This window comes from Chionomys nivalis, chromosome 13, assembly GCF_950005125.1.
Source record: "Chionomys nivalis chromosome 13, mChiNiv1.1, whole genome shotgun sequence".
Lineage (NCBI taxonomy): Eukaryota > Metazoa > Chordata > Mammalia > Rodentia > Cricetidae > Chionomys > Chionomys nivalis.
The window spans coordinates 10,860,735-10,888,303 of NC_080098.1; the positions used below are offsets into that span (position 1 = coordinate 10,860,735).

At 39.7% G+C, this 27,569-nt stretch overlaps 1 protein-coding gene across 10 annotated transcripts in view; it reads left to right on the forward strand.

Moving 5' to 3' along the window:
• Arhgap21 (Rho GTPase activating protein 21) overlaps positions 1-27,569 on the forward strand; it is a 131,010-nt gene that overhangs the window by 74,661 nt on the left and 28,780 nt on the right. For 6 of the 10 annotated variants that reach the window (XM_057787947.1, XM_057787944.1, XM_057787945.1 and 3 more), the window contains 5 exons: positions 12,289-12,381; positions 13,849-13,927; positions 16,463-16,517; positions 21,448-21,477; positions 22,676-24,566. In XM_057787947.1, the coding sequence (XP_057643930.1) occupies positions 12,289-12,381; positions 13,849-13,927; positions 16,463-16,517; positions 21,448-21,477; positions 22,676-24,566 (2,148 nt within the window). The remainder of the gene's footprint in view (positions 1-12,288; positions 12,382-13,848; positions 13,928-16,462; positions 16,518-21,447; positions 21,478-22,675; positions 24,567-27,569) is intronic. The other 4 variants (XM_057787950.1, XM_057787952.1, XM_057787949.1 and 1 more) reach the window with 1 other exon arrangement.

Here is a 27,569-nt window from a genome sequence, read left to right on the forward strand (position 1 = left end):
GAGAACGTTGGTTAGATTGTTGATGGACTTAATGCGGAGGAAGGAAAAACAGCACATGCTGAAGTAATATTTGCCCAGCTTTGGGGAAGAGCGGGGTGGGGTGGATTGTGTGTATTCGTTGTGGGTGACTGATACATGGAGAGTCATACTTAGCTTTTCTAGGTTGATAGGTTGACCGAATGGAAACTCCGTGAATCAAAGGATGCCAGAAGGAAGCATCTTCCTGTCCCCAGGGAGTGGGGTTCAGTTTGGGATCAGGAGCTTTTCTGATGATCACTAGGGCACAGAGTCTGGAGTTCTTGAGGAGGACCAGCCATTTACGAATGAGCAGTCGATATACTAGAGTTAGGTCCTGAACATAATGAAATCATCCAGAGAGCATGGGACCCAGAGTAAAGATGGGGCCAGGGAAGATAATGTCTAATGATGGTCAGAGCAAGAAAAATCAGAAAAAAGATGTAGTGACATTACAATTGCATTTTAATAAATAAAACTTGCCTGAAGTTCAGAAAAGTAAAACAGCCACCCACTGACTCTTATTTTTACCTTAGTCCAAAATGGCGATCCTGCTTCCAGGAATCTCAGAATGAGGCTGGGTCTGAGAGCTGTCTACACTCCTCTACAGTGCTGGGATTTAAGGGCGTGCGTGCTCCACTACTGCCTGGTTTCTGTGGCAAACTAGTGTGGCTACTGGGATTAAAGGTGTGTGTCACCACTGCCTGGTCTATAAGGCTGATCAATGCAGCTGTTTTGTCTCTGAACTTCAGGCAAGCTTTATTTATTAAAATACAAATGAAATATCATTACAGAAAGATCTGAGGACAACCAAAGTTGGCGCTTTGCTAATTAAGAGGTGGTAATTTTGAGGTGTCAGTGAAAAGCTTGTCATTGTGGCAGAAATGCATTAGGTCAGTGGCCAGAAGGATACTCTCTGACAAGTAGCACATTAGTGAAGTTGCAGAGGACAATGGAGTTGACAGAGGTTGAATTAGGATGTTTGTTAGAACATCAACCCGTGCCCAGACAGCAGTGTCACCTTGCTGAGTTTGTATGCCTGTCCTGGGGATGTTTGTTCATATCAGAAAACCCTGAAGTACAAGTGACTGGAGACGAGTGAGTGCATCAGCACTGGCAGAAACACAACACCAGGCACAGCCGCATGGGAAAAGTGTGCAGTAGGACAGAGGCACACAACACCAGTCACAGCCGCATGGACGAGAGAAAGGGCGCTTCGGGGAGATGATGTTGAGCTGATTGAAGTACATGCTCAAGAACTGGTACCTGTGGACCAAGACTCTGAAGAAGGCTGTGAGGGCTAAGTTCTTGCTTGAGAACAGGACACAGGAGAAATGAAAACTTAGCATTTAAAAAATAAAATGAGGCCAGAGCAGCAGAAGTGCAGGAAATAGGAGACAGATCCAGTGTGACGTGTGCTGCAGGGAGAGCAGGTTAAAATGGCAGAAGTTTGGAAGAGCAGCCTCGAGGGAACAGGAGTTGAACAGCAAGAGCCTTTCCTGAGCAGAAACCTGACTGTGTGGCTCAGCTTCATCAGCTGTATTGCGGGGCCGAGAACTGGAGGAACTGGAGGCAGAGCTGGTGTGTAGTTGGTCTTCTCTCTAGTCACATGGGCATACTGCATACTTTGAAAGGTCAGGGGAGAAGAGGTTGAAGTTGCTAAGTTTTGTTGAGATGTGCGTCATGTAGACAGACGATCTTAGAAAGATTCCTGAGGGAGGCTGGTAGTCTTGACCAGTAGAGAACACACAAAGGAAGTTGTTGACAAGACTGAGGAGAATTGAGAGATGGAAAGTTGTTGCTTATGATTAAGAGTGCTGTAACAATTTGGTTGGTCAGAGAAATCACAACCTATCATAGCAAAAAAAACCAAAAAAACAAAACGGGTCTGTGACTCTAGGCATGATACATGACTTTTGAAACTGCTAAAACTTAGAGAAAAATCTGACATCTTGTGAACTTGAAATACTCTGAAAGGTAATTGTGGGGCTATTTTGTTCATAATAAGAAAATCACTATGAAACGGTAAATTTTTGTTGGGTGATAACATGCTCCCTGTGTTTCTGCCTAGCTAGAACACTAACATTTTTTTGACTCATGCCTGACACCTAGTGGTGTTGTACTTACATTACTCTCATTGCCTGCCCTGGCTCTGAACTGACCAGGACAGGAGACAAAAGCTCTTTTACTGTGTCACATCTTCCAGTGTGACAATTGTTGCAGAGGGTGTTTATGGAGCATCTTACATGCCAGGTACCATTCTGTGCACTTGAGATATTCAAGTGACATGTTTTCTCTTCTATAAACTCAGAGAATTTGAAAATATAGCTGAGTAAATTGGCAATAAACTCACTGTATTTTAACATATAGCTGAGCAGGTCCACTGTACGCTCACAGAACTTGAATATATAGCTAAGCAGATCTACTATTAACTCAATCGATTTTGAATCTATAACTTAGCAGATCTACTATTACCCCATGAAATTGGAATATGTAACTGAGCAGATCCACAGGATGGGTAACTTGTTTATAAACTTAACATAGGTTGTCTTCTGATTTTCACATGTGAGACCTTTTTGTGTTTGTCTCATGGTTTTGGGGGCCGTGTCAGTCATTCATGTTCAGTAGCTGTTTAAGAAGATAAAACTTGGTTTGTGCTCAGTGTATGTGAGAAACCATGCAGAGTACTCCTTATCGTGGAGACTCCCTGCAGTGGTTCTCTGATTTGCCTGTACGTTAACACTGAACTTATCTTTCAGCTATCCTTGCCGAAGTATTTACAGTATTTATGAATGAATCAACATCTGGGGTATAATATAAAATGTTTTATAAGTGCATGAGTGTGCTTAAATGGAACAGGATTTTCATAGCTCTTTAGATAGGCTCCTGGGGTTCGTGGTATTAGCCTGTCTGGTTCTGAGTATATGACATACATTACCATGGCAAAAAGTCTTAAAGATCTGTATGTATCTGATTTGTAAGAGTTTCAACATAAGTAAGTTCAAATATAGTCTTCTTTTTAAGGTTTTAAAAGATTTTTTAACTCCATTATTTAAAGGTCAGGTTGTATAAAGGAAGTATGTATTTGATGAAGTATATGCAATTGTGATTGAAACATGACAGATCTCATCCCAGTTCCATTCCGACATAATTATAACTTGAGGTCAGGTTCTCTTAAATTGCAGACTGGGAGATAAAACTTGAATGTACTAGCTAGCATTCTGAAAATGAGCATGTCAAATAGAATTTGGAGAACACGTTGATTTAATAAATTACTTTTTCCCATTTGCTTTTGCCCTTACCACAAAAGAAGAAAAGGATAACAAATCAGCTGTAGCATTTTAGTGTTTGATTATATGATACATGCATTTTTAAACATGAAGTAGTGTGTTTATTTTAGGATATTAAGATGACTTTTATAACTGGATGTGGTGACTCGTGCCTGTAATCACAGCCTTGAGAGTCTGAGACAGAAGGGTTGCTGTGAGTTCAAGATCAGCCTGGTGACAAGAGCTACTGCCGGTGGTACGGTGGCGCGAAGTGTGGGCTGTATGGCCGGCAATGGGACTTCTGGGTCTTACGGATTTTTTCCCATTTATTTATTTGACAGTACTTTATACTGTTTTCCATAATGGTTGTTGTGTTGGTTAGTTTTATGTCAACTTGACATATGCTAGAATAGAGCCATTTGGCCATTTGGGAAGAGGGTCTTTTTGTTTTTTGTTTGTTTTTTGTCAATGTGATTTTTACTCATTGACTAATAGCCCACTACAATTTATTGGTCCCAGTTAATTTGCATTTATGTATATAATGGTTATTTATTATTTGTATTGATATTAGTTTTGAAAAACAACCTAATAAAGAAATTCATATTTCAGTGGATTTGGACAATGCCAAAGGCTCCACGGTTCCCTTGAAAGAACTACCAGTGAGCTCTTTTCCAAATCTCAGTGTTAAATGTTTTTGATAGTTAAAAGCCATGTGAAGAAAAATGAGTACATAAAAGGAATTTAGAAATATTTTACAGGTTAAACCTTACAAATATTTTTATTTTTTAAATTTTTTTGAGATTATACTATAATTGCAGCACTTTTTCCTTTCTCTTTTCCCCCTCCAGCTTCTCCTATATACCCACCTCCCTACTCTAAAATTCATGGGTTCTTTTCTTTGGTAGTTTTTACTATTTTTGATTTTGTGTGTGTGTGTGTATTTCTTCCTAAATCTACGAATACAACCTGTTCAGTCCGTACTACATTACTCGTGTATGTTTCCAAGACTGACCACTTGATATTGATTAACCAGCTGGGGCACTCTTTGTTGTGGAAAGCTGGTTCTCCCATTTTGAGCATTCCTTAGTGGCCTGGGAGTCTTCATCTATGATTGAGGACACATTAGTTTCCCCTCGGTGTCAGCATGTTTATTGGCATTGTCTTTGTTCAACTCATGTTTGGGCTTTTCTGCCAATGTGACTTCATGGGTATAGCTTCTCTGACATTTCTAGGAGACACAATTTTATAGCAAACATCCTGTTCTCTGGCTTTTACAATCTTTCTGCCCCTCTTTGGCAATGATCCCTGAGCTTTAGATGTAGGAGTAACTCTTTCATATGTACCTTTGGAGCTGAGCTTCACAGCTCTGCATTTTGATCAACTGTCATTTTATATAATGATCTCCATCTGTTGCAAAGAGAAGTTCCCTTGATGAAGGGAGAGGACTGCACTTAAATGTGGGTATGAAGATAAATATCTAATAGGTGGTTGGAGGTTATGCCAACTTAGGAAAGAAGCAATTACAGGTTCTGCAAGATCTATGACCTCACTAGCCCCAGGTAACTGGCTAGATTTCCAAGACCAGGCATTACTTTCCTCTTGTTGAGCAATTAGATTGCTGTTGGTTACTGCCAAGGTATGCATGCCACTATTGCACTCTTGGGGTTATCATGCCATGCTGATTGTTGTGGTTTGTAGGCATCATACATAGTTGGATAAAACTATTGGCTGCTTCCTCCCCTTTGGAGGCTTCTGTGACGTGTTTTGGTATCATGAGAGCTAGTTCTCAGGAAGGAGACATTCAGGTCAGGTCCAACTCAGATCCTCTGGGTAGAAAATGATCTGCCCATATATATTCAACTTCATGAATTAATAGCGGATCTACTCAACGTTGTATTCAGTTTCATGAGTTAATAGTGAATCAGTTCAGCCATATATTCAAACTTCATGAGTTAATTGCAGATCTGCTCAGCTATATATTCAAATTTAGTGCATGATGACTTAGCAATAGTGACTTAACTTCCACTTCTTGGAAGCAACCAGAGACTACAGCAGTATCCTACAATGTTCTGGGACTCTCTTTGACAACCTTGACCAATAAGAGGACTTCCCATGCCTGGTGTTATGGTGTTATGGTTTTTGCTAAATAGTCTATGGCTCTTGAGAGGAACCTTCTTAGCCCAGATGGGATAATTTCATTTAAACAGTGTATGTTTATGTATATTCAAACTTAGGTGTATTATATTTTTAGGTTAATAGATTACTAGTATGATTTCTCCCTTATGATATTTTTTCTGACATCCTCTTACCTCCTTCTGTATTTATCTCCCACCCTCCTTTGGTAATTAACACCTCCCCTAGTTTTCCACTCCCCTCTTTAGATCAGTCAATCAGTCCCTGCCAAGGTATGCATTCCACTATTGATCAATCAGTCAATCCCTGTTGCAAGAGGACTGTTCATTGAGAAAATGCCTCCATAATGTCAGTTCTGCCTGCATTTTCTTTAGTAATGATTGATGGAAGACCCAGCTCACTGTGGACCGTGACACCTTTGGACAGGGGGTCCTGAGTTGTGTATGGAAACAGCCATTGAAGCCATAGTGATCAAGCCAGTTAAATGGTGCTTCTTCTTGGCCTGTGCTCCAGTTCTTGCCTTGCCTTTCCTCAGTCAGAGGAGTACGACCTGTAAGAGAAATAAACCTTTTCCAGTCCCAAGTTGCTTTTGGCCATGGTGTTTTATCACAGCAGTAGAAACTCTTAAGACATCTGTACAACTTTAAGTTGCCACCAGTGAAAAGGGCTTCCCTTTTTCTGGTCCTTGCCAGCACTTGTTACTTTTGTCTTCTAGTGCACTGTGGTTTTGGCTTGTATTTTTTTGCTACTTAGTAATGTGGAACGCTTGCTTTCACTATGTGTTGACCACCTAATAATATGCCTGCTGAGAAGTGTCTGCTTACATCTGTTGCCTATTTTTTATCTGGTTGATTTTTTTTTTTTTGCTATTGAATTTTTGTAGTTTCTTAATATTTTGGTTATTGACTTTTCAGAGGTGTAATTTGCAGTATCTTATCTTATTCTGTGTGATATCTTTTGACTGTGATGATTATTTCTATTTCTATGCAGAATCATTTTAGTTTAATATAATCTCATTTATTTATCAGCTATTATTTGCTGTATTTCTGGGCAATGTGAATATAAGTGTGTATACATATTTGTGTACACATGACAATACTGTTTTTTCAGTCAATCATAGGTACGTTACTTTGTTCTAGAACTGTAGAATTCCATGGTTGTCATGATCTCTTTATGAATTTTTCAGGGTTGTTTTTGTAACTGGCCATCTTAGTTTGGGCTTCTGTTGCTGTGAAGAAACCCCATAACCACAGCAAGTCTTAAGAGGAAAACATTTAATTGGTATAGCTCGCTTACTGTTTCAGAGGTTCAGTTCATTATCATCATGGCAAGGGCACATGAGGTCTTGCAGGCAGGCATGGTGCTGGCTACATCTTATCAGAAGGCAATAGAAAGTGGACTCGTAAAAAAAAAAAAAAGAAAGAAAGTGAACTCGTGTGTGATACTAAGTGAAGCTTGAGCAAAGGAGACCTCAAAACCCACCCCCAGAGTGCCACACTTCTTCCAACAAAGCCACACCTACTTCAAGGCCATACCTCCTAATAGTGACACTCCCTTTGCCATTTTCTTTCAAACTACCACACTGGCATAGGTCAAAGATTGTTTCTTTACGATTTGTCTACTCTGTGTACCTTCGTACTAAAAATTTTCAGGTAAAATAAATGCTGCAGCTGATTTCAATTTGAGCATTCTCTAAAGAAGTTTGTTATAGATTGAAATTATCTCTCTTGACTTTAGAGATGTCATATTCAGTGTGAGCCACCAATCTTTTTGGAGTTGGGAATCTAGTTCACAACAGGGATATTGGAACATTTTGTGCTTGTACCTTTATGTCCTCTTCCCTTTCGTTTCTGTTTTCTTTGGACTGTGCTCTTCAGCTTCCTTCTAATATGACTGTTGAGTTTAATGGATAATTTCTCAGCCAGTGTTTTCTGATTACCTGCAGAAATACAAGGTTGATGTCTTCTCACAGGGCTTGTCTTCATCTGTGTAAACCTTGTCTGTGAACCTGGTTTAGAATAAAATGAGCATAGTCATATATATTTAATATCTTAACGTTAATGCTCACAACTTTGTCAGGTAGGCGTAACTACTGTTGTTACTGCATTGCAGATGAGCAAACTGGCACATGTAAGCAAGTCATGTAAAAAAATACTTGCCAGGTTAAAAAAGAGCTCTCAGTTAAATTTGACGCTCATATCAATAACTAATAATTAATTAGTGAGAACTTATATCAAATATTACAAATTTTGGTAGCTGGATTGGAAAGTAAATGGTAAAGGTGGGGTTTTAAACCATATGTCGTGGTATAGGGCCTAAGTTTTTCTGAAGTACTCCATTATCCTGGGCACAGAATATGACTTCCCTGGACATTCAGAATTGGATGGCTCCCCCTACCTGTATATTACTAATTCTTTTTACTTAAGCACAGCTGATCACATTATTGTAAAGTTTATGTGCTCTCTGATTTTAAATGTTGTCCTGAGCTTTCAGTCAGTTCATGTGTGCTTTCCATGCCAACTTAATCAAGCGTGGTCACTTCATTTAGCCTTTTGCACCCATGTAGACCCTTTGATTTGCTTATTTTCTGCAAAGATAAAGATTTAGTTAGTTATACAGATATGCTAGTATAAATACTTAGAGAAGGTCAATAAAAAGACACCAGAGTAAGATACTTGACCTTTTAAACATGTTCTGTGTCTTCAAAAAGTCAAGAAATGGAGAAAGAAGTAAAGGAAGGAAAATGGAAGAATCACCAAGGCAGCTGTCTGGAAACAGCAATAAGTCTCCCTGTTGGATTATTAAAACTCAGTATTGGGCTTTTCATTTTATATGTCCAGAAACTGATCTGCAAAACCTAATGACTGATGAGATTGAATGACACACATTTTATTTACTTACCCTGTTTTTGTTTGCTTGGTGTATATGTGGCATATACATGTTTGTACATGTGTGGATGTGGGTATACATACTTATGCAGAAATGCAAATAATTTTGGGTGTCATCTTCTATCACTTTCCACTCTGTGTTTTGAGTCATACTGCACTGAACCTGGAACTCATGGTTACAGCTGGCTGGCTGGCCAGTGCATCCCCGAAATCAGCCCGTGTAGGGCTGGTTATAACGGTGCGCTGCCATGGTTGCTTTTTATGTGGGTGCTGGAGATACAAACTCAGCAAGAAGCACTCTACCTGCTGAGCAGTCTCTTTAACATTCATTCTTTCGTTGGTTCGTTAGTTTGTCCATTCATCTAAGACAAGGCTTGCTCTCTAGCTAGGCTGGCCTCAAACTCATGATTCTAATACCTCCACCTTCTGAATGTTTAAATTATAGGGATGCACCGCATATGAGCTCAAGATGAAACAGAATTTCATCTCCCCTGCCCCGTCTGTGTGTGTGTGTACTGTTAAAATTAATGAGCCAAATGTCTTAACTCAAAATATAAAATCTGACTATAGAAATCGAAGACATAAATTTCTACTGAGGCTTGCTTATATTTAAGGGATATATGAAGAACAGTTTTCATTTTTTATAAGAGGGATTATATTAAACCCTGGTAGAATTTAGAAGAGAGTTCATTCTCAGCATATGTTATGGCTTATTGATATTGTTGACCTCTTTTTTAATCGATTCTACCTCCATAGGCATAGTGTGATGATAGACTTATCAATAGTAAATTGATTTGGCTTCACAAAAGAAGCCACTGCAAAAGTAGTATTTCTTTTGTAAACATTAGGCCCAAATTATTTTGGTCAGCTCTCCTCTGGATAAGTAAACTTCGCTACCAGAATTTTTAGATGTTAACACATTGCTACCCAACTAACTTTTTATTATTTTGTAGAATGTATCAATAATCATTTGTATTTAATAAATATTTGTAGCAAGCTCTTATTTTTATTTTAATATTTCATTATTTTATGTGTATGGGTGTTTGCCTGCATGTATGTCTGTGTACCACATGTGTGCCTGGTGCCCAAGGAGGCCAGAAGAAAGTATCAGATCTCCTGGAACTGGACTTGCAGATGGTTATGAGCTGCCATGTGGGTGCTGGGAATCGAACTTGGGTCCTCTGTAAGAGCAGCTGGGGCTCTTAACTTCTGAGCCATCTCTATAGCCTCTATGTTTTATATTTTTAAATGAGACAGATGAGAGACATCAATAGAAAACAAATGTCTTTTATTTTACAAACCTTCCTATGAAAGCAATGTCTTGATAAAACATTAAATCCTCAGATCTTTAGCCAAAAAGACAAGTGGTTTTCTTTTAATGTGAGCTGTTGTAATGTTGGGTTGGTCACAAAGGGATCTAGCCAGACTAGCTTCTTTCTGGATTAGAATTCAGTGTTTGCATTTTGAATGACTTAAATTGAAATACATTTTTTTTTTCATAGAAATTGCATCTCTGCATCGGCTAAAATGGCAGTACATTATGGGAAGATGTCCCTAGGTGATTTTTGTCACTGAGTTTGTGTTGTAGTGTCTGTTTGCACATATCTAGATGGGATGTAACTCATTGGCAAAGCTCTCACCTAAAGTGCAAGCCCTAGGTTCCATCCCAGCACTACAAAGAAAAACAGCTAGAAATGCAGATAGACAGCATGGCCTTTACACACCTAGTGCTGTTTGGTATAGCCACTGCTGTATATGCTAGGCTCATGACTGTAGTTGTAAGTGGGCTTGTATAAATAAAGCTGGACACCTGGATTAATGTCAGTTACTGAGATGCCATGTCATTCTGCCTCTGCCGAATGCTTCGTTTCTCATTCCTGCTCAGTCATGACAGTCACGATGCCTATCTCCAAAGCCTGAGAGAGTTAGACTAATGTGTTTATTCATCAACTCTGTAAGTGCTTGTTAGATGCCAGCTCTGTACCAACCATTCTTTAGGTGCTGTGGATGTCAGGAAGAATGATACATTTCCCACCATTAGCTTTATTAGCCACACATACAGCAAATAAAGAAGCAGATATACAGTTTTTGTAGTGATACTTTCAGTGAACACAAGTTAAGAACAGACATTTTCACGTGACAAAGGGGTCTGTGACCGTACCACCTGAATGCTCCCAGCCATGCCTACTGGCTTCTGAAACATAAGCAGTTGCTACTATAGTAAGATGGCGTAGGTGGTTGAGTTACTGCTTTAGAGGGCGTCTTTTGGATTACAAAGCTAGGTATGAACAGGAGTGACCGATTGATGGTCTGTTACTGAGAGATGTCTTTCGAGCCTCCTTTGTGCAGACATGAAGACAGTTTCATGTGGCTATAATGAAGCATTCTCATATGTGGCATCCTCTTCTCCCCAGTGCTGCTACTTAGTAAGTAGCATTAGATTACCATATGCATGCATATGCCTTGTTACTCAGTTACATTCTTCTTTAAAGGTCTGTGTCTTCTACTTCAGTGGTTCTCGCTAACCTCAGACTATCTGGAGCCAATCTACAGACCATCCTTTTTCTTTTTCTTTTTTTCTTTTCTTTTCTTTTCTTTCTTTCTTTTTTCTTTTCTTTTTTTTTTTTTTTTTTTTTTTTTTTTAAGACAGGGTTTCCTTGTGTAACAGTTCTAGCTGCTCTGGAACTAGCTCTTGTAGACCAGGCTGGCCTCGAACTCACAGGGATTCACCTGCCTCTGCCTCCCGAGTGCTGGGATTAAAGGCGTGCACCACCACCACCCAGCATTTTTAACTCAGCCCCAGGTGGTGCAGGCCACAATGGTCTTAACCTTGAAAACTGTGGGCTCATCATGGTGTTTATCGGTCAGCTGGCCTGTTCTCTCTTCTTTGACTCTTTCCTTGACATCTGTTTCTTGGAAACGTTCTTCTCACATTGTAGTATTAAGGTCGCATTGGAAACTTGTAAACAAAATGAAATTCTGTTTGAACCCTATGCAATTTATATTCCATAAATGCTGGGGTATTTATATATCTATAGGAGGGGCTGTGGACGACAGCTTGTGAAATACTGACTCCCTTAATTAGGCTTTTTTTATTGCTGTGAAGAGACACCATGGCCATGGCAACTGTTATAAGCAAATTGGCAGCTTACAGTTTCAGAGGTTCAGTTCATTATCATCATGTCAGGGAGCATGGCAACATGCAGGCAGACATGATGCTGAAGCTGAGAGTCCCACATCTTGCTGGCAGTTGGAAGTCAACTGTCACACTGGACAAAACTTGAGCAAAAGAGACCTCAAAGCCTGCCCCCAAAGTGCCACACTTCCTCTAAGTAGGCCGTACCTACATTAACAAGGCCACAGCTCTAGTAGTGCCTGTCCCTTTGGGGGCATTTTCTTTCAAACCACTACACTGGCTGTATTCATGTCGACCGTGTTCTTGCTGTCACCACTACATTCCGTATCTGTCTTTAACCAAGTTTTACACTGTCTTCTCCTATTTATGTCCTGTTTTCCCATCAGCTCTTAGAAGAAAGGAATGTCTTCAGTGTTAGCACAATTTAGTTTTAGAAAGCAGTACTCTGGGTGTTGCTGTGTAACAATTTTGGCATTTGTTAGCTCTGTGACCTTTGAAGATCTTTTACCCCTTCAAGACTTGGTCCTCTTTGTGCTCTAGTGGTCGTTATATTTATTAGCTATGGAAATTAGGAGCTGTACTGTAGGATATCATGGCATATAATTTAGTCATAAATATACAGAATATGCTCAATAAATGGAAACCATCAACTGTGTTATGGCAGAAGCAAATAAATGCTCATTTAAGGAAAATCCCTACAGTCTCGCATTAGCATCCAGATTCAGGTTGTGTTTAATACTCTGAAAAATCTCTACCCCTGTTTTAATTAACTCTCATTTTATGTTTGGGAGTTTTATTAAAACACTGTGAAGTAAAACCTTGACTTGGGATTTTTTTTCTTTCATAGGAAAGCAGAGAAACCGATTGGAGCCGATGGATACCATATTTGTTAAACAAGTGAAGGAAGGCGGGCCTGCCTCTGAGGCTGGATTATGCACAGGTACTAGTCATCAGTGTCTCATACATTCATTTCACTTTTCCTTACACATCTTTTCCTGTAGTTTTTTCCCTTTTCTATTCCTCTATGTATCTCTCTCTCTCTCTCTCTCTCTCTCTCTCTCTCTCTCTCTCTCTCCACATTTTTTGTTGTTGCTGAGATTGAGTTTTGTCTTTCTTGAAACTCAGTGGATGTAGCTGAACGGACAGAACAATGAAACTTGATAAAATCTGGGCACTTTTAGTTAAGACACAGACTTGCAGTCTCTTTGAAATCTATAGTTGAAGTTTGACAAAAGGATCTCTAAGTCCGGAAGTGCCTGATCAGGCAGGAAACCTACAGAATGACTTAGCTTCCCTGAATACCTGCAAGTTCCTTCATTTCCAAGTATCAGTGGGAGTGGTCTACTGAGGGAGATTTAATAGCTGCTTGATACTATATCTTTCTAATTTAATTTGAGACATTAATAAAATAACTCAAAATCAAAGCTTAGCAAATACTTTAGAATATTTTTGTTGTTTGTAATGCATAAAGCAATTCAAAATAGAAATTGACATCCTCTATATGCTTCTTTTAGTTCCCTTTGAATAAAGATATTTTCAGCTACAAAAAGTAGTGAGTACCACTACTGAGATTTATTAGACTGCATTGTAATTATCCTTATCATATTTAAAGTAACCCTTATATTAATATCATTAATATGTATAACATGCATATTAGTATCTACACATGCAGAATTTCACTAGTGTATCACCTGTCATTCCAGGTGTCACAGTTTTGAGACAGTAAGTAGGAGATAATGTGATAAGCACACAAAAATACTTTTTTTCTATTTCCCATTATTCTGTCCTTTGTTCCTTTTTTTGCCTTTTTATTCCTTTTTTTGAGTAATCTAATATTTTCTCCATTAAAATGAAGAGTAAATTAATAGATTCAAAGTACAAAAATTGCATATATTCGTATTTAAGTTTCTTAGCACATTTATCAGTTATCCAGATATGTAGATTGGAAGAACACTGTAAAAAATGAGGAGATAAAATCAGATGGCCCTGTTGAACCATTAGCATCATCTGAAGCCTGATGGGAAGGGGAGGAGTAGCTGGAGACAGGGCAACAGGACAGGAGCAGCACCTGGGGCCATTGCAGTTTAAGTTCATCAGTATCCAAATTCTTACCTGGACCATTGCTGTACTTCATGGGAAGTTGGAGGCATCAGCAGATAGATTTATTTTTGTAACAGGCACTTAAAAATATGCAAGTGTGTTTTAAAAATAAGGGCACATTGGGTGTGGGGTGTAGTTCAGGTAGCAAGCAATTTGACCCCAGCCCACTAGAACAGCAAAGAGATGGAGCAGTCTCGAGAGCTACTTTGCAGTTACCCAAAGCGAATTCTTTCCGGAGTTCCTAATGTGTTAGTTTGTTTATTTTTTTTCTTTCTATTTAATTATTCTTTGTAATTATTCTTTGAAGGTGACCGGATTATAAAAGTCAATGGAGAAAGTGTCATAGGAAAGACCTATTCCCAAGTAATTGCTCTCATTCAGAACAGGTAGGATTCTTGAAAACTGATTAATTTTGGTTAAAACCTTATAGAGCAAGTAGGTTTCATGCAGTGCTGTGCTCCTGTAAGGGACTGGGGTGACATGGAACTTTCTCCTTCAGTGGATAATGTGTCTGGTGTTTCCAGGCATTAGCCCACTCATTGCCTAGTGGGCTTGCCAATTTGTAATGTTCACAATGTAAAATCCTTTGGGGTTGGAGAGCACATAGTATAGATAATATAAGTTTTCCACTTTGATTTGAAAGGACAAATACGTAATTTGCTTAAAATAAATCTGAAAATAAATGGACACTTGGTTTTCTAAAAAAAAATCAGTGAGATGCATATTTTAATGTATTTTAATATTTACTAACAGTCTTATTGAATAAAATCATTAGCTTGTATTCCTTTATTTGTTTTAACAATCTCAACAAGCTATTCTTTTTACATTCACTTGCCTGTAATCTACAGAAGGATAGAATTTTGAACCTTAAAGGTAAATACATACTTACAGAATAAGTGTCTATAAGACCACAAAGACAATTTAGTCTTTCTTTCTCTCTCATACTTAAAAAATTTTAAATAACTTTTAAAAAAAAAAAATCCAAAGTCAAAGAGGTCATGATATTGAGTTTCTATCGAGCATTACCATGACTGGCTCTGACTTCCAGTCCGATCTCTTTTCTAAGAGGTTCTTCCCCAGTTCAAATCCATAACTTTTGGATTATTAAATGGTTCCTCTTTTCTTTCTTCACCTGTTTAAAGCTCAATTGAAATTCTTTATTTTCTAAAAGGTAAGATTGTGTGGGTATGTCTCAGTCAAAGACAACTTGAAGCATCTTCTTCTTCAGGAACACTGTCCACCCCGTTGAGACAGAGTCTCGTTCCTGGAGCTCAGCAGGCTCTTAGTGCCATATCTCCCCCATCCTCAGGTTTTTATCCAGGGTTCTAGCTGTGTCTACAGCAGTTTGTGCCATAGTTTGAATTATTTATACTAATGTCCTAATGCATTGTGTTGTTTTTACAATGAAATGATATGATCATGATTAATTGATCTCAGAGTATTCTATTTGATGTTTTAATATTTAATGAAATTCCTAGAGAAGCCAAGTCTTTAATGTAGAAATTGGAGGCAAAGCCTCTGCAGAGGCAGCAGGAGAGATGCACACATTCTTCCTTTCCAGTAACCAAGGTCATCACACCTACACCAGCATGCCAGTATATAACCTAATTTCTGGTTTCCCCAAATCCACATAATTCCTCTATTATTGGTACACATCTTTGAGAGTAACACGAGAATAGTAGTCTTAAAATTTCTGCCACAAGCAATTTGATACTGAGAGAAAAGCCTTTTATGATGTTAGTTTATTTCAGAAAGTTGCATAGCAGGGGTAGAGCAGCTGAAAGCTGCGGGGCTGCAGTGACTGTCGCTGCGGGGGACATCTGTGTACATTGTGTGTGTTCCCGACATCCTGAAATGCAGGGATGCAGGGGCTGTTAGATGTGTTTGCACCCGTGGCTCCGCTGCGGGGGACATCTGTGTACATTGTGTGTGTTCCCGACATCCTGAAATGCAGGGATGCAGGGGCTGTTAGATGTGTTTGCACCCGTGGCTCCGCTGCGGGGGACATCTCTGTACATTGTGTGTGTTTCCGACATCCTGAAATGCAGGGATGCAGGGGCTGTTAGATGTGTTTGCACCCGTGGCTCGTTGGTTTACCAACCTCCTGAAATTATCAGCCTGAACAGATACGGACAAAGTACTGAATTCTGAACTTTTTTCCATTTTCCGTTGGGATTATTTATTAGTCTTTGAGAGTATCAAAGGGAAGCTGTAATAATAGGTTGAGATAGTCCCACGATCCTTAATATATCTAAATATGAATGCGGGCCATGTCACAGGGCTCATTTCAGCTCCTCTTGAGTTCTCTTTCCTCCCCTTTTCTTTCCTGTGCTGCAGATCAAACCAGGCTCTGGCAAATGGTCTCCCACTGCCCTGTGCAAACTCAGGGAGCCGTCCCCAACAGAAACCTGCAATGCCAGCATGAAAACGCTTTAAGCTGTACCTAAGGTTCTGAGATTAAATCCTAGTGATAAAACAAATAGTTGAGGTGATGCTGAAAACTGAAATTATGTTCACCACGTCTGAGGCTAAGATGGAATTTTCAAAATTAGGAAGTTTAAATCTGCTTACAATGTTAAATTTGAGGGGCTGGGATATAGTTCAATCCCCAGAACTTAAAAGCATCATAAGCAATAAAGACTCATACTCTGATATTTTTACAAATTTTGTCCTAAAACTGTTTATTATGGAACACTTTATTTCTGAGTTAGCGGCATGTCATAAAGACGGCTCAGTTGATTATGAATTATGGAAACTTATGTGGGGTGCCCTCTTTTGTATGCCACCTACCTCTGTGCGAACAGCTTTTTTCATATGGTTTGTTTTGAAAGTGATGATTTAAAAGTGCTCCTAAACAAAGCGTTCTGAGTTAGAGTTCTTGTCAGCCTCCTGCCTCCTGACCGTGTTGTGCTCCTTTTCAGTGACACCACACTGGAGCTCAGTGTCATGCCAAAGGATGAAGATATCCTCCAAGTGGTAAGCTTTCTCCAAATAGGAATTGTTTCGTAGACATGAATATTAAGATGATTTTTAAAAGAAGGGGATTGCATCAAAAGAGGTTGCAGACCAAAACCACCCCCTGATTGACCCTCTCAGCAATGTGTGGCTGTGTGCTTTATAACAGAACGAGAGACTGTTGTCCATTATTGGAATTAAGTGTCTTCATGGGACTGTTTTATAATTCTTCAGTGAGCTCCCCTGAAGCTGAGGCCTGAACCCAGGGCCTTGGGCTTGCTAAGGAAGCTCTCTGCCTATGAACTAATCCCCCAGCCTCCAGTTTCACAGGAGACTATTAATGTTACCATTTAGGATGAAATTCCTGAACAGTCAAGCCAAGTTGTGTTGTGGGTGTCCTTTGACGCCAAGTGTGTATGCACATCCTTAGGAATTAGAATTTTTGTTTTTTGATGTGTAAATAAGAATTTTTAGAAAGTAGATGCTAACTTTTCTTATAACTGTTACTGTTTTGTTAGTCCTTTAGAAGAGTTCATTGTGAACGGACTCTGTAGCTTAGTGGGAAATGCGTTTGAGTAAGTGAAACAGTGTGGGCACGAAATGGGTGTGTAGTCTAAACACTTTCCTGAGTGCAAGAAGGGGTAGAGGATATCGGAAATAAAACTTTCGCTTGAAATGTTTTCAGTGGACTTGGCAAGTCATTAGCGTACAGAAAGTGGTGATGATCTCTTCTCAGTGACTTGTTTTTTACTCACAGCTAAATTCAATAAAACAGGGATGTAGCATGATTAATTAAAAACTCAGAGACAGATATTGGGGTTCAACCTGAAGGTCAGAAAAGCAAAACAGCCAGCCACTGGCTCTTAAGCCTCTGCCTTAGTCGGAAATGGCAATCCTGCGTTCAGGAGTCCTCAGAATGGGACTGTGTCTGAGAGCTGTCTCCTCCCATCTTGTATTCTTGTCTTGGACTGGGATTAAAGGTGTGCACCACTACCACTCGGTTTCAGTGTGGCTACTGGGATTAAAGGTGTGTGTCACCACTGCCTGGTCTGCATGGCTGACCAGTGGGACTGTTTTACTCTCTGATCTTCAGGCAAGCTTTATTTATTAAAACACAAATGAAATATCACTACAGAGGGGCAGTAGTTTGAATGTAACCCAATAAGATCCTAAACAGTTTTTTCTTAAGCAAAAGCATCAGTAAGAAGACCCTGAGGACTCATCTTATTTGCTGACATATAATAGATGAATTAGCTGATTCGTGGAGATGAACCCAAGTGTCCTCAAGGCATACTGGCTTTCTTTAGGAATGGCTCACTATTGGTCACAGAATATTCTTCCTAAGTATGTGGACTAGGGCTTGGGAGACTCAGCCAGAAAGGTGTAGGTACAAGTAGTGACAGAATAGCATTAGTAAGTGAGACTGATGCTTCCGGTAACTAGACTAGAGGTGGAGGACTTTTCTCTAATGCTCTGTTGGCTCCAGTGCCACAGGGTGCTCTGTGATTTCGGTAAACCTGCAGTCGGAAGACTTGAAGATAGACCACCTTCAAAGCTAAGTTGTCATGAGCTTTAGTTACTTTTCCTTGCCAACAGCAGGTACTGCTGGAACAGTGTGGCTAGTATTGTCCTAAATTTCTTTTTTTTTTTTTTTAAGTATTTATTTATTATGTATACAATATTCTGTCTGTGTGTATGCCTGCAGACCAGAAGAGGGCACCAGACCCCATTACAGATGGTTGTGAGCCACCATGTGGTTGCTGGGAATTGAACTCATGACCTTTGGAAGAGCAGGCAATGCTCTTAACCACTGAGCCATCTCTCCAGCCCCTGTCCTAAATTTCTAAGTTCGTAATTGAGTGCAGAATTCTGTGATGGATGAAGGATGGCAAACAACTTCATACAGCTGGCAAAATAGCTTCCTAATAAGATCAGGAAGTGGTGTGGTGGTGCACGCCTTTAATACCAGCATTTGGAGGCAGAGGCAGGTGGATCTCTGTAAGTTCCAGGCCCCCTTGGTCTACAGAGTGAGTTCCAGGACAGCCAGGACTGTTACACAGAGAAACCTTGTCTCAAACAAACAAACAAAAATACAAAGAAAAATCATTAGAAGAAAACTAGGTCATTTTGCTGTATAATTCTTTACAGCAAGTATACAATAAAGTATAGTGCAAAGCGTTATAAACATAGGGTGGCATGGCATACAGGTCTAGGCCCAGAACAAAGATTATGGTAGACTAAAAATCTAAAATTTACTCTTAAAAATATTTTATAAATTACTTCAATCATAAATTTAAAAACATGTACCCTCAATGATAAAATATCCACCTTTATTCTTAGTCTTAACTCTGATTTTAAATTGTTTAGAAATTAAAAGAGTGCGTATATAAAATATAATTGATGCATAATATGCATTGTTCTGTGAAGGACAATAGACTATGGCTACTTTTCTCAAGCATAATTTTTATGGGATTATAGACAAGCTTTGCCTTAGTTAGGGTTTCTATTGCCATGAAGACACTCACTCCATGACCATGGCAACACTATAAAGGAAAATATTTAATTGGGACTGCCTTACCGTTCAGAGGTTGGTTTAGTCCATTATGGCAGAAAGCATGGCAGCATGCAGGCAGTACTGGAGAAGTAGCTGAGAGTTCGACGTCTGGATCTAGGTGAGAGAGTGAAAAGGCAGGGGAAGAGAGAGTGACATTGGGCCTGACTTGGGCTTTTGAAACTGCAAAGCCCACCCCCGGTGACAAACTTCCTCCGGCAAGGGCACAACTCCTAATAGTGCAACTCCCGATGGGTCTGTGGTGGCCATTTTCATTCAGACCAAAACAAGCATCATTATTGGAGTTACCATACATATGCAAAGAGAATCAGAGGGTTTTGCTGTTGTTGTTGTTTGGTTGCTTGATTGGTTTTTAACCTTATATAGATCCTGGGGCTTAACTATTTCACAGGGGACCTTGAGGCCTTACATAGTACTTACATTGAATTTAAATTTGTTTTTAATTTTGAAGTATCCATTTGGGTTTAAAAAGAAAAACAACGTTAAGAGTAGCTACATAAGCAATTCTTAATGATACTGAAATAATATAATTTCAGGTAAATGGTTTCTTTTTCATACAGGATGACTTAATATTATCATAAAAGAATACAAATAGATACCATTGCATAAGGACATAATTGCTTTGTTTTGCTTACGGGGTATTTTGTGCCATTTAATTGGTGCCCATTGATAATTTAAAGGTTCCCTGATGGGTACGTAAAGCACTGGTGTGTTGGACCATGATTACTTGTTGAAAGAGTTGATGCTGTGTAACCAAGCACATGAGAGGAAGCACAACATCGTTACGGATGTGAGCAAGTTGGAATTATCAATTCTCTTCTCAGAACATAAAGTCATAACTTTATACTCAGTGTTCATTTGCCTTAAAAGATTGCATATTCTGATTCCATCCAAGTGACCTGTTCTTATGACTATATGTCTTTCTTTATGGAGCCTAGAGCAATCTTCAGATGTCATGGGAGAAAACGCATTTTGTAGTTGTGAGTTCTCTGTACCTAACTTGTTTCCCCGGTATTCCTTGGGACTAGTTTGGGCCATATATTTATGCTTTTTGGATTGCCATGTACAGCCCTGGGTTATTCTCCAGTACAACCTTAGGAATAAAATACTTGTTAATTCATCCATGGGTGGTTAACTGGTGAGACCATTTGTTCCCAAATTTAGTGTCCAGAATTTCTGTGTAGAAATTTTGGCTATATCTAAAGAAAATAAACATTTAAAGTATTTTATAGATAACGTTCCTCTTCAAATTTGACTAAATGAGTTACCTTTGAATTATTGCAGAATGACATTTTCAAGCATGTATAAAACCTGTGGGGGTAAAAATGGGCTTTTATGGGGAGTAAGTATGTGTATGTTCTCTTCAAGTACAATGTGTTCTATCTAGTGCAGGAGAGGTTTGCCAAAGCTTCCCAGCTTCCCTGACATTGCCGGCTGTAAGGACACAAACCCATTGCAGGAAATACTGCAAGAGTCCATGAAGCTCTCTTAGGTCATTTTGTGTGTGTGTGTGTGTGTGTGTGTGTGTGTGTGTGTGTGGCGTGCACATGTGTCACAGAAAAGCAGTGACATAGACTTAATGTGAAAAAACTAGGCTTGTTATGTCCAGGTCCATAGCCAAGATGCACTCTTCATGTTCACATTTACAGTGTTTATGCTATAAAAATATTACGGGGTGTGTGTGTGTGTTTATAAATTTAGCTTCGATTTCTCAACTGCACTCAAGACTGTGTTCTGTAATACTTATTAGCACTACAAGTTATACTCTGGAAGTGACTTTTTATGTCTAGTTGATAATTATTTAATAAATGAATAAAACACTATAAAAGACATTGTGTTGAAAGATCTTAAGTTTTGAATGAATAATCCATTTAAACCAAAGAGTTGTTTCCTCCCGTCATATGGTGACGTTGTCTGTAGTCAGCTGACAGCCTGTGGTTATGCTCTGATCTACCAGGAAGGAGGAGGGTGCACTATTTTAAATGCATAATAGAGGCATTCATTTAGTCTGGAAGCAGGGATGAAGGAGCTCAGGGGAAGAGAGAGGCAGCGATACTGCTTGTGTTGAAGGGAAGCTTGCACATTATCAGGTAGCTGTGAATATTGGAGAAAATGCCTGTCAGGTCTATGTATCACTAGATGTATTCTGCTTCCAAGAGTCGACGACAAATCCAATAAGAACCAGATAAGAGCTTGAGAATAAGATGTTCAGTGGATACTGAAGTTATTCTTACGCTCCACTGCCCTTTCTCTCTTGGTACCTTCCGGAGAAATCATTAGAGGTGTATGTTTAGCTTGCTGTTTCCAGCATCAATATGACAACATGACTGTCTTTATATCAGTAAGCAGCTTCTACTATGTTTTCCCATTTTCTGCTAGCTACAATTTACAAAGGATGTCACAGCACTGGTAAGAGATGCACAGTAGCCATTTCCTTGTTTTTTAAGTTATGTTCCATAGCAATTTGTCACAAGCCAATCTGTTACAATTGTAAGTTTGCTTACTCATACTAATTTGCAGAGCGTGTATGTAACACGTGGTTTTCCTTCCTCCTCCACCGTTATGTTTTGTTTGTACTTTATAACTAGTGTTAAAGCATATTTATCTGCATTTGTATTTTTTAAGTATCTCACCCTCTCCTTAATCCTTTGCCGTGATGTGGTAGCTGCACGTGAGCTTCGCAGGCTGTGTAGTGTGAGGGCGGATGTGCTGCCAGCCAGGAGTTACTCATTTGATCAGGGGTGACAGTCGCCACACCTACTGCCTAGCTGTGCATAACCCTGTGGGGTGTCCGTGAGCTCTGTTTGTGTAGAGCTTTTCTAATTAAATTTCAGTTCTTAAAATTTCGAAAGTATTGCTAGATAAATTTATAATAAAAAATCAGAGCTGCATGCATGCTTCTTAGTAATTGAAATGCATTGAGAAAGACCAGTTTATCAAGTAATGTTTGCTGAGCTTAAAATAAAAAGTTTATATTTAGAAAGATGAATTATCTTTTTCATATTTTTTGTTTTAATATATGCTATCTAATTTCTCAAATATACACATTCAGTGACTTTAAATATGAAAATATTTAGCATGACTGTTTAGGGACTTAATTTTCCAAGGTGATTTTTTAAAAAATTCTTTATAGTTAATTGACAAGCCATTTCAGTAAATGTTAAATTTGTTATAGTATTACCACCTTAAACAACAATGTATTTGGGTAAGACTTTTAATATTTTGACTTTCTTCCCTTGCAAACATTAAGAATCTTCTTTTGCTGGGATTTCTTAGACAGTCATTTAACCTGTTGACTGCTCAAAAATCTTAAAGCTTAAATGGAGAGATTCTAGAAATGGCGTGTTATCTCTGGTTGGTTAGGAGCAATATTATAGGTCTCATGAACCTCTCGGAATAATTAATGATTGCAGTTTGTATGTGTGGCATGTTCTACAGTTTATTCAGTTTCTTTAAGGATAATTTCTGAGGATGTGCAGTGCTGTGCTGTGCTTTGCATGCATGTCATAGTAAGCATCATTCAGGGTTAAGGTAGGGCTTACTTAGTCAAATAGTGAACTACAAACATGAAAATTATTCGTGATACTTTTCTCTGATTTCCATACAGGCATATTCTCAAGATGCCTACCTAAAAGGCAATGAAGCTTACAGTGGCAATGCCCGTAACATACCTGAACCTCCACCAGTTTGCTATCCCTGGTTGCCATCCACTCCTTTAGCCACGGCACAGCCAGTTGAAATATCTCCTCCAGACTCCTTATCGAACAAACAGCAGACCAGTACACCGGTCCTGACACAGCCTGGCCGGGCGTATAGAATGGAAATACAAGTGCCTCCATCACCAACGGATGTTGCAAAGTCAAACACAGCAGTGTGTGTTTGCAGTGAAAGTGTGAGGACTGTCATTGTGCCTTCTGAGAAGGTGGTAGACTTGTTATCCAATAGAAACAACCATTCAGGTCCTTCGCATAGAACTGAAGAAGTAAGGTATGGTGTAAGTGAGCAGACCTCTTCAAAAGCAGCATCAAGAACCACATCACCGTCATCAGTTCCCACTGCCCACCTGAGTCATCAGACCACAGGCTCCAGATCGTTGGAACCTTCTGGAATTTTACTTAAATCTGGAAATTACAGTGGACATTTAGAAGGAGTCTCAAGTAGTAGACCTCAAGCTGTGGATTCTCCTTCTGTGTCTGTCAATCACTATTCCCCAAACTCCCATCAGCACATAGACTGGAAAAATTATAAGACTTATAAAGAATACATTGATAATAGGAGATTGCACATGGGTTGTCGGACAATTCAAGAAAGGTTGGACAGCTTAAGAGCTGCATCTCAGAGTGCAGCGGACTATAACCAGGTGGTACCCACCCGCACTACTTTGCAGGTACGACGTCGAAGCACCTCTCATGATCGAGTGCCCCAGTCGGTTCAGATCCGGCAGCGCAGTGTGTCTCAGGAAAGACTGGAAGATTCTGTGCTGATGAAGTATTGCCCAAGGAGCGCGTCTCAAGGAGCGCTGACCGCGCCACCTGTTAGTTTTAGTAATCATAGAACTCGTTCATGGGATTACATCGAGGGGCAGGGTGAAGCCACAGCCAGCGTCAATTCTGAAAGTCAGGTGCCTGACTCAAATGGGGAACGAAAACAGACATATAAGTGGAGTGGATTCACCGAGCAAGATGATAGGCGAGGTATTTGTGAACGACCCAGGCAGCAAGAAACTCACAAACCTTTCCGAGGTTCAAATTTGACTGTGGCCCCTGTTGTTAACTCTGATAACAGGCGACTGAGTGGTAGAGGAGTGGGGCCTGTTTCACAGTTTAAAAAAATCCCACCAGACCTAAGACCACCACATTCCAACAGAACTTTTTCAGGTACGAGTGGGATATCACTGCCACGGGGTATTTCACAAGACAGGTCCCCACTCGTGAAAGTCCGAAGCAATTCTCTGAAAGCGCCTTCTGCACCTGTCTCAAAACCATCCTTCAGCCAGCACTCACTGGGGTCCACGAAAGACCAAAGGCCCGTCAATCATCTGCATCAGCATAGTCCCCTGAATCAGCAGACATGGTTCAGACCTGAAAACACTCTCGAGCACCAGCTGGGGACTGAGATATCCCCATGTTTACCTGGAACTTCTGCTAAGACAGGGCCTCAGCTCAGTGAAAACTTAGGAACTTCAGATTTAGAATTATCTACCAGTCCAAGGAATGGAGATTTAAACTTACAGGAGGCTGAAATTCAGCAGCCAGATGTGCTAGATAATAAAGAATCTGTCATCCTAAGAGAAAAACCTCCATCTGGTCGCCAGACGCCACAGCCTTTAAGACATCAGTCTTACATCTTGGCAGTGAATGATCAGGAAACGGGGTCAGACACCACCTGCTGGCTGCCAAACGATGCCCGCAGAGAGGTTCATATAAGAAGGATGGAGGAAAGGAAGGCTTCAAACACCAGTCCGCCTGGTGATTCCCTGGCTTCCATCCCATTTATAGGTGAGCTCATTCAGAGACACTCCATAGTGTTGACTATGTAAAAATGTTTTCAGAAAAGTGGGATTTATATTCCGTAAGCACAGACATTTTAAACTGTGCTTTCAAAGCATTTTAATGTTGTTTACTTGTTTGTTTTCAGTGCTGGGGATCAGACCCAGTGCCTTATGCGTACTAGGCAAGCACTTCCCCAATGAGCCACAGCACCCCTCTCTAAATATTAAGTTGTGCTTTGGTCAGAGCCGTTGCTTCTCCTCCTTAAAATTGTTTCCATTAGATATTTTCCTTTAGAAGTAAACTTGCATCTCATGTGTTTTTGGAGACAGGGTCTCAGTAGGTAGCCCAGGCTGGCTTTGAACATATGGTTCTGTCCCTCCACTGGCCAAGTGGGCTTACAGGTTCTCATAATCTCTTCTTAGTTTTCGTTAAATCAGTTTCTACCATCTGTAGTCAAGAGACTCAATGGCCAGTTATACCTAGTTGTCGATCCAGGCATGCCCTTCCCTGCTACATCAGTAGTAAACAGCTGCTGGGTCAGAAAGGTGGGTGCAGGATGGGACAGACTCCTGGGCAGGAGCTCCTGTGTTGTCGGCCTTTTATGATGCAGCTGCCTTTGAGTCACTCGTGCTTCTGTAGGTAACCCCCCGCCCATTTTCCTGTAAGTGAGCACTGGGGACTCTAGTAGTTCATTGAGGTCTAAAAAAAAAACAAAAAATAAGAGATAAGAAAGCTTTGAACATTAGTAATGAGCCCTGCATCCGAGCAGTGTGAAGCATGCTGTAAAGAGGGACCGTGCGTCGGTGTGTAGAGGCCTTGCTTTGACACCAAGGCTTGGTCTTACAAGTTTATGAAAGGCTCTCCGTAGCTTTGTAATGTAATATTTGTCAATTTCTTACATTTTTCTCTCTAGAGACACACTAAACTGTTGAACAATTGAACTGTCAGGTGGCAGTATCCAAATCAGCTTAAAAGAGTCAAGAATAGTGTCAAGTTTTTATAAATCGGTTATTTTCATTGTGAGGAGAGTTTCAGCCAAAATTATACCCACATTCGAGTTTGTATCCTTACTGCCAAGCCTGCTGAATAGTTCTTGTTGTACATAGAATATAATAGCTCGCGTACATGGGTAACTGAGGACTAATGGTTTGTATGTGTGTGTTCTACAACCTGAAGCTACATTTCTCAGGTCACTGAGACCCTACCAGAGTGACAGCATTACATTTTTTCCTGCATTGTGAGATGTTAGAATAAGATGACATGGAATATATTTAGTTTTTAAGTGCTGAGAGATAAAATGAGATCAACTGTTTATTAAAACGCTTCCATTAACTAAAATACAGAGTAGTTGTCTCTATAATTCTGTGTATACGCATATTAATGAGAACAGAGCGTCTTACTGGATTATTCAGTAAGAACAAAATGCTCAGGGCTGGAGTGGCGGGCGGTTCAGCAGCTAAAAGTGCTTCCTGCTTTCCCAGAGGACCTGAGTTCGGTTCCCAGTTCGCCCACACCAGATGGCACACAACTGCCTGTAACTGCAGCTTCAGGGATCCATCTGATGGCCTCCATGGTACCTGTACACATGATATATACTCACATGGATGCATATACAAAATAAAAATTAAGCCAGGTGTGGGCAGTGCAAGCCTTTAATCCCTCAGTTGAGGCCAGCCTTGTCTACAGAGTGAGTTCCAGGATAGCCAGGTCTACACAGAGAAACCCTGTCTTGAAAAACAAAAAACAAAACAACAAAATCAGACTTTGTAAAGAGAATAAAAGTGCTCACTGACTCTCTTCGTTGTTTTGAGTACTTACTGAAGCCTTTCTCCTAATTCCTACCGAATACATCTGCTTTAGCACTTCTAAAGTTACACAGTGTAACAGCCCTCTTAAAGCCTGCTCACATGTAGCCTGTGGTCATGTGTCACTAGTTACACAGCACCAGGAGTAGAGGCCGAGCGAGACCTAAGTAAGGTTCTTTGGCTGTTCTCCCACTGTGGAAAACTGTCCATCCCCTAATCAGCCTCCCAGAAGTTCCAAACCCTGAGGTAGGCAGCCCGGCACCTTCTGAGTTCTTACAGCATAGTCCAGCATTTACAATACTTCTGCTTTCAGTAAAGACACTGAAAGGAATATAATTTTAGTATTCATCTGATTTTTAGAAAATAAGCTTTCTTTTTACTTAACATATTTACCCTTTTTCTTTGATGCTTTCAGCTTTTTGATTAAAAAATCCATTCTTGAAACATTAGATTCCAAAGACCTTGTCATGTTAAGTAGAGACTGGAGAACTTTTATGTTCATTTTTTAATTCATAAAACCTCAGTGCTTATTACTGGGCTTTAAATTTTATCCTACATGTTTTTCATTACCCATTGGTTATATAAATACACATTCTAGGGGTAGTTAGGATAGATAACAAGATCCAAGTGGAGAGAAGAGAATGTATGCAACGCTCCCCAAAAAGCTTTTGGAGAACACAGATTCCATTAGACTGTGTTACTGAGAAACAATTCAGCAGCCAAAGAAAGCAAAAAATGTTAGCTTACATGGGAAAACAAGTTTTTGTCTTTTTATTGTAGCAGTCTCCAAGTTATATTTAATATATTACTAGATGCTGGGAATTTCCTAGGGTTAGTAGATCTTAAAAATATTTGGTAGTCCCCTCTGTATGCTATGAATATGTTTTATTAGCATTGGTTAATAAAGAAGCTGCTTTGGCCTAAAAAAAAAAATTTGGTAGTACATTCTTTTGTTTAGATTATCTAATGGGGTCAGTGTACTATAAGACAAATTTTGGTATATGTTGACCTGTTTTGTGGTACTTTATTCAAATGTTAAGTAACAAGGAAAAAAAATAAGGCTTGCTTTTGTGCCATCAAGCCTAGAGGTCCTGTTATTTTAATAGTGTTTTTTGTTACTTGAAAACATTATAGATTAATGTCCTCACATATCAAATGCCTTGTCTTTTCTCCCGAAATACCAATGTAGAGCCAGTTCACTTAT